This window comes from Tauraco erythrolophus, chromosome 18, assembly GCF_009769465.1.
Source record: "Tauraco erythrolophus isolate bTauEry1 chromosome 18, bTauEry1.pri, whole genome shotgun sequence".
Lineage (NCBI taxonomy): Eukaryota > Metazoa > Chordata > Aves > Musophagiformes > Musophagidae > Tauraco > Tauraco erythrolophus.
The window spans coordinates 10,492,483-10,499,961 of NC_141482.1; the positions used below are offsets into that span (position 1 = coordinate 10,492,483).

General features: G+C 40.1%; 1 protein-coding gene across 1 annotated transcript in view; it reads right to left on the bottom strand.

Moving 5' to 3' along the window:
* The window catches only part of BCAS1 (brain enriched myelin associated protein 1), a 47,465-nt gene extending 42,258 nt beyond the window's left edge, over positions 1-5,207 (bottom strand). The window contains exons 1-2 of the mRNA XM_086623033.1: positions 5,139-5,207; positions 4,953-5,034 (exon numbers count right to left, since the gene is read on the bottom strand). Of these exons, the coding sequence (XP_086479159.1) occupies positions 4,953-5,034; positions 5,139-5,207 (151 nt within the window). The remainder of the gene's footprint in view (positions 1-4,952; positions 5,035-5,138) is intronic.
* Positions 5,208-7,479: the final 2,272 nt, after the last annotated feature.

Here is a 7,479-nt window from a genome sequence, read left to right on the forward strand (position 1 = left end):
AATAGAAGCAAAATCTCCTAAATTCTAGGTCAGGTCTGCAAGTAGATCAAAGCTACTCACTCTGAATGAGATTAAGAACTGCTCTGAAACTAAGATCAGTTCACAATTTACGGCACTGCTGTGAGATTGCCTTTCATACTACTGCTGCACAGGCATTTTCCTTTCAAGTATTTAACAAGAGACAGTTACACTGCAGAAGATTTGTCCTTCCTTCCCTTTCACTTCATCAGGATATGTTAAAAAGGCAATACTGTAGCTGCATAAAGTCCCTCTTCTGTAAGAACACACTCAAAATAAGGATTTTTAAAGAAATTTGCTAGATTAGACCAATATTTTTTCCTCAATTTATAAGAAAAACTGTACAGAGAAGAGCAGTGGTTAACACAACGTTATGTCAATATAATTTCCCTGCTCAGAAGTAATTGCTGATGGACTTTCTCCCCCCTCTTTTTGTACCTTTAAACATTTTAAGCACTTCCATAGGCTGAGGATGAAGAACAGCACTGTGTTTGCTGACACAGGGTGGGACCAAGCCTGTAGAATTGGCACTGAATTTTAAAAAGTAACTTCTTAGCTTTTAATAGCCTGAGCCAGCAAATAAACTATTATAACGGACAAAGCTTTAAGGTGAACATAGCCTTCAAGCTGACCATATAGATATGGAATTATTTCTGTTCATTATGGGACCTAATGTACCCAGAATCCCATGGGCAGGCAGCAGAGCTCAGAAAGCATCGGTGTCAAGTGCCTGCAGCAAAGCACCTATTTCACATGTGTTTGGGAGCAAGATGCAGCTCTCAACCAGAGGGAACAGCAGATGCAGGCAGGAATCCTGTGGATGTGACTGACATGAAAGGAAGTTCAGAGCTGCCAGCCCAACATAAAGGAAAAGGCTGCCTGAGCTTTTGTCAGCTGATTTGCTTTTGCTAATCAGTGGGAACATAACCAGACATCAGCCTGGTGCACATAACAGATGGCAGCCAAACTCCCTCAAGTGGGACCAAAAGCATTTCTGTCCAGCACTTCCAGACTGCCTTCCCCCCTCCTCCACTATAACCTGATTTTCAGTGGCGCTTACTTTGCTCTTTTTATGCCTGGCAGCAGCGTAAGCCACGTACTAGGTAGGCGTCTATTTCTGATGCTCAATTTGCCCAAGTTAAATCCTTCAGCTGCTTTCTTAAAACACCCTCCTTTTCCTTAGCCTTCCATTGCGAGTCTGGTTTCAGTAGTTATACACACCCTCATGGCTAATACTGACACATAGTAATATATAGTGATATATTTTTGTAGATATTGGGTAGGTTAATTTTTCCTTTCGTTATTTAGAATGGAGTTGGTATCATAATGCTATAGTAGATGTAGAGTTTTCAGATCTCCAAGTACACCTCATGTTTGTGTGGGAGATCCCCAAAATCTGTTGTGACAAGACTAAATGCCTGAGTTTTCACAAGCATTAGAGAATTCCAAAATAAAACATTTTCCTCCTTTCTTAAAAAAAACCCACAAATATTGATACTCTATTTGCATGGAATAGTTAAACAAGATTGCAAAAAAATTTGACATTTATGCTAGAAAAATTTTGTTTCACTAAGTTAACTCGCATAGTTATTTACCCATCAGATTTAATTAAATTAATGGAAATAGAGGAAAAGAAGCTAGCAGCAAGAATGGTAATGATTGTTCTTAAAGATAAAAATGCATCATATTTCACACCTCACAGGGATGCAGAATTATTGCAATACACCCAGTTGTGTTAGATACTGGCTAGTAGCAGAATTTGCTGAATCAGATTTATCCTCTGGAACAAAGGAGTTGCATCTTGACTGAACTTTTCTTCCTTGTCCAGTCTTTCTTTTTATGTGCTGGTCATTGTTTTAGTCTGCATGTAACTGCCACTCAAATATAAACAAATTTATTCCCATTTTGTCTTCCTGATACGTTTCTGCTCTATGTAGTGCAAATGTCAGAGATATATACTTTTAGTTCTGGCCTTCTTCCCTTCCCCTGTTGTCCACCAAATACTTATATTGCTTAAAATTCAAAAAGGGCAACACAAAACATTAGGAAAAGTCAGGATCAGGTTTGTTACCTTTTTGCTTGTAGAGCAAAATGTCATGAAGTAGCAGTAAGGGCACTACTGCTATTGAAATGGCATTACAGGAGGAGAAGGTAGATGGTAGCACTGTGCAATGTCTGCAGCCCTGATAATCGATAGGAGCAGGAAAGGCAAGTCATGGAAAGAATCCCTAAGTCCACACATCTGTCAGCCTGTTTGAGCAGAAGCAGCAAATGTAGGGAATCAGTCACCAATCTGCTCACCCAGATGTGAAGCAGATGGTGACGGGACTCTTCCAAATAACATTACTTCCTCCGGTCATATTAAGTTAACTCTCTGGATTCTTTTTTCATTATATTAGCAGAGATAGATTTCATAGACTCATTTATCAACTATACCATTTAATGCACAGCACATGGTCAGATCACTGGCAATCACAGAAATGCAAACTAACAAGGCAAAGACCACAAACACATCTAACACTATTAATAAAATCCTCTTGCTTCACTTGCTTTTTCTGCAGCAATTTTGTCTTCTCCAGCAGCGCTCACTTTATAACCATAAAATAGATTACAGCACTATTTCTTGCATTTTTTCATTTTAGAAATACTATCATTTTTTATAGGAATAACTTCTATCTCCAAACAGAACTTCCACTTTTATTTCACCAAGACCTTGATTACACTACACAAACTAGTGCGATTTCAGTGATATCTAAATAGTTCCTGATTTTAACCGCTTTTTAAACATCAATAAAGTTAAAACACAAGTAATATCAACACAGGACAGTCCAATTTTTCAACTTGCTACTTGAACTGATTTAATAATTACATTAATTAGGTAATCTATTTAAGTAAAACAATGCCACAGGCTTCATTTTATATATTAAGAATAAAACGTACACTTATTCTCTAGGTCTTCAGACAGTGTAAATCATGTGGCTTTTATTTACTTTCCAGAACTCTGCTGGTTTTACATCAGCACAAACACACAGCTACAGGCTTTTATTTTCTAGTAGGCAACCATTTAAACTGACTTGTAACTAAATAGCATTAGGAAATTAGCCATGGAACAGAGAATCTGAACTGTAATCAGTACCATCTGCTTATTGCCATACCAGTCTTTGATTATTTTTGTCTAAGCTTAGATTTTTCAACTGGATGTAACAGGCTGAGAGGATTCTCTTAATGAATAATACAATAATATTTTCTTTCCTTACAGAGATCGGAGAGAATTTTTGGGTTTTATTGTATTCTAAAATTAGAAAAAAATCCAACGCAAGGAAAACACTAGTAAAATTAACGTGGCTGAACCTGCAGAGACATGAACAGAAGCAGCCCTGCTCCCAGTGAATGCTGCTCAAAAAGGCTCCAAAGCCGGCAGAGGTGGAAGGAGAAATTAATGAGGTGCTGAAAGATGAGGAGAGACACACATGTCTGTGGATGAGGGCAATTGCCCATGAATACGTGGAGATAACTTTTCAACTCTGGGCTTTAAATAATTTACATTAATACATCTCTTCTGGGCTTGCATGATTCCATTACCCTTTCCTACATTTGATATTGTAACAACCCAGGGCACTTGGTAAGCATCCCTCAGAGTCATGTAGCTAAAATGCCAGATCAGCAGGGTAAGCCACATTGTGCCAACTCCAGGTATCCCCTGAAACACCTTCCTTAAGCTCCTTACAAAACTTAAACCAAGTGAGAGGCACTGAGCTCATTGGTAAGCAGATCAGTGTTACCTGGAGCAAGACAACAGTCATTTTTCTGGCCCATCACTGTCTTACCGCCTCTATCCATCCCAAGATACTCCATTTCTGCAAAGCTTTGTACAGTTCTAGCCTGCCTAGCTTTAGGCATTATTATTAAGCAGTCTGAGCATGGAACTTTAAGTCTAGGGCACAAAGCTGATTTCTTTCATAAACAGAAGATTACAGTGGCTCTCTTATGTAACAGCCCAGTTTCTGCGTAGTCCCCCAGAGTTGTGCTCACTATGACCAGTGAGCGAAGCAAAGCAGCCTGATCAACAGCACAAACATTTGTCTTTCAGAGATTACTCCACAATACTTGGGGAATGTTTTAAAGCTCAACAAATTTAGTTTCTAGCCTGCATAAGTTTACTCTTTCCAGGGCATTCAGTCTCCTTGTTTGTTTGTTTTTTTGTAGTCTCCTGCATCCCCTCCAGACTATCAGTTTCCACACCAGTGGATATTTCAATCTGGCATCCGAGCACAACAACATCACCCAGTAAAGACGCCGTGACATTATTTAAAGGCAACCTGCTCTCCCTTGCAATGCATGAACTGCCCTCTTATTCCAGTCTGCAAAACATTTCTTTATGTCCCTCACAAACACAGAACCTCACTAACAGGCCACTGACTCTTGCATTGATGCTGTTGCTGTGTTATATCCCTTCCAAGAGCCCCAGTTTGTGCTCCTCGCAGCCATGACCCCACCAAGGCTCGTTAGAGGCACTGTTTCCACCAGAGCCCAAGCAGAGGTAGTTTGTCACAGGACACCCTGAGGATTGTGCAGCAACCTGAAAGGGACCAGTGCCAAACCACTCCTGCCTTATAGTACTGCGCACTGACCTAAATCGTCAGTCTATAAAACCACTTTTTGCAGACCAGATGCAGAACCAAATTCTTAGAACAACTAAACAAACAGGTTCCAGAGGATTTTGAAAATATTTTCTTATTTAACTCTTTGTTATCTTTAAACTTTCAAGCTTCTGAAAAACCACAGGGACTGATTCACAAGTAAAAGCTAAAACATAAGGTTATCTTTTATTTCAAGACCATTCACTAGTATTTATTGTTGCTCCAGTATAAACCTATCTCTGCCTGTCTGGCGGCAAAAGAAATGCAAATATGCCACCCTTTCCTGGTACATACCTTCACCATTCATTGCAGGAGAATGAGTCTGAACAAATGCAACAGATCCATTTTTAATATTGTCAGGAGATTCAGATAGAGCCTGAAATAGCAAAGAATACAGTTCTTATGACTGGTACATCATGAGGTTTGAAAATTGCAGTATGCAATAGCCAGGGGAGATGAGAGTGGGCAGCTCTTGCTTACCTGATAGCTCTTTACTGTGCATGTATTGTCTTCTTCAGCTTCCTCTGGGACACTCATTGTATTCCCCATGATTCCTGTAAGGTGGAGGAGGAAAAAACCCCAAATAGCTATTTCGTGCTTATTAATATGAATTTACTGCCTCATTCCAATTAAGAGACAGCCAATGGTGACAGACCTTGACAGGCTTTTTAAATTCCTAATAAACCCCACCTGCTTCCCTAAAGGCACTTGCCCCAGTCGTCAGTCTGCACCAACCTGTCTTACTCAGACCCGATTACACATAGGGGCTCACAGCTGCTCACTGAAAATGGTACAAACTAACAAACTTTTCTTGTTTGTTGTGGAACACTGGATGTAATCACACTTGCATCATTCATTAGGACTCAGTTGATAGTAACATGGAGTTAGCAGCAGAATAAAGTGAAAAAGACCAAAATATGTGAATAAATTACAGCAACTTAGTGGGGTTTTACATTTTCGTTTGCTTTTCATTCAAAAAAAGAAGAGAGAAAAGAGGCAGCATGTAAAGCAATCATGTATGTAAACTCCAGGAATTAGGCCCTGTATGTCAGGTAGTTGGGTATAACAAATCCTCCGGGGAAAATTCTTTCCTGTGGCTGTGGAGGTATTTAGCCTGCTCGAGACAGCTCCACCGGTTTACTATGGCTCACAGATGTAGCTGTGCTATGTTTCCCTGGCTCGTTCGAGCATTGCCCAGGCTGTAGCTGCAGCAAGTCAGAGACAACATGAACCAGCCACTGCAGCATTCATGGGTGGTCCTGGATGTGTTTATCAAGCACCTTGTGTTGTCACTACCGATACCTGAGCCAGCTGCTTTTAAATGGCTTTTGCATGTTCCTACCTCCTGGAGTCACAGCTCTGACTACAATCCAGGCATAATCTTGGGGAGTTAATTACTATTAGTACATTAGATAATTCAACACCTAATAAAACTGTTCTGATTTCTTTAAACTTTTTTAAACTTTGTTTTAGGAGCAATGTGTTTGATTCAATTTTAGCCTCTTTCCTATGTACAACTACACATAAACCTGTTGGGTGTTTTGTTTTGGTTCTTTTTCTTTTTTTTAATTTTCTTTTTCCCTTAATTTAAAATACATTTATCTACCATCTGAACTCAGTATGCTTTAGGACTGTAAATTCTTTGAGGCCAAACACACTCCATGCAACATGGTTGAAGGGCAAACCAGACTGAAGTCAAGAGGAAGATTCCTATTGACTTTGGCTCAGGTTATATATATATGTATATATACTGTTAAAGCTACACAAATAAACAATAAGGAGAGGCTATTCTGAGCCACACCTTGAAAGAGGAAAGTCTCCACAGAGAGGAAGGAGAGCTGCAGCCAGCTCCAGCCTCAGTGCTCATCCCGTTGGATGTCCTGCACAACCCCCATAGTACCAAGTGCTCTTCTGTTTTATTATTGCTCTGGTTTGTGCCTGTAAGAATCAGTGAAGCCACAGAGGTATGGATGAGAGCAACTTCTTTTGTGTTTTAATTAACCCTTGGCTACTGGAGAAAAGGAGGAAAACAGTAGTTTTGCTAAATCACTTTCCCTAGAATTTGAGCGTGAGATCTGGGGGCAGCTTTCCTTTCAGCCCACAGCCCCCAGTGTCTGCTTCCAGTTACTGTTTACAGAACTCCAGCTGGTCGTGGTTTTTTGCTAAGCCCAATCTACAAACCTTTGCTTTACAAGGATGGTCCAGATCTGGTTTCTATTTTATGCTGCGTCCTAGCTGATGTGAAATCCAAGCTGGGCCTCCCTCCGGAGACGGTTATTGTTCTCTGCTGAGTGCCGAGGGCTGCGCTGGACACTGAACGGCCCCCACTGATGCTGAAACATGAACTGCTGCTGAGAATCGCTGCATAAATAGTGACTGAAGGACTGAGCCTTGATTCCAGAGTACAGAGTTGTTTTACAGGGATTTTATCTTCTCAGCTGATGTTTCCACTATAAATCAGAACTTCTGATTTACAGTGGAAAACAGCCAACATTTCCCCATGGAGGTACAATGGTCTCTTGTCCTTGCTATGTAATTCTGTTTCCTAGCAACTTTAAGCATTATCCTATCATAAGAGAAGAAAACAAGATTCAAACCCTACTGCTTAGTCTCGATGGTAAATTTAGTATCTGGTTGAATGTAGAGGATTTACTTTTGTTTTCCATTCACAAGGCTGCCTGGTTTATGCCAGAAGACAACTTAGACAGAGGATGGAATATTTGCAGGTTACGTGCATCCTTTTTCACATGTGCTGTAAAATCAGTACATATCTGCAGGGAGTGAGAAAAGTGAATTCCTTTATTTTTTTATTTATTTTGAC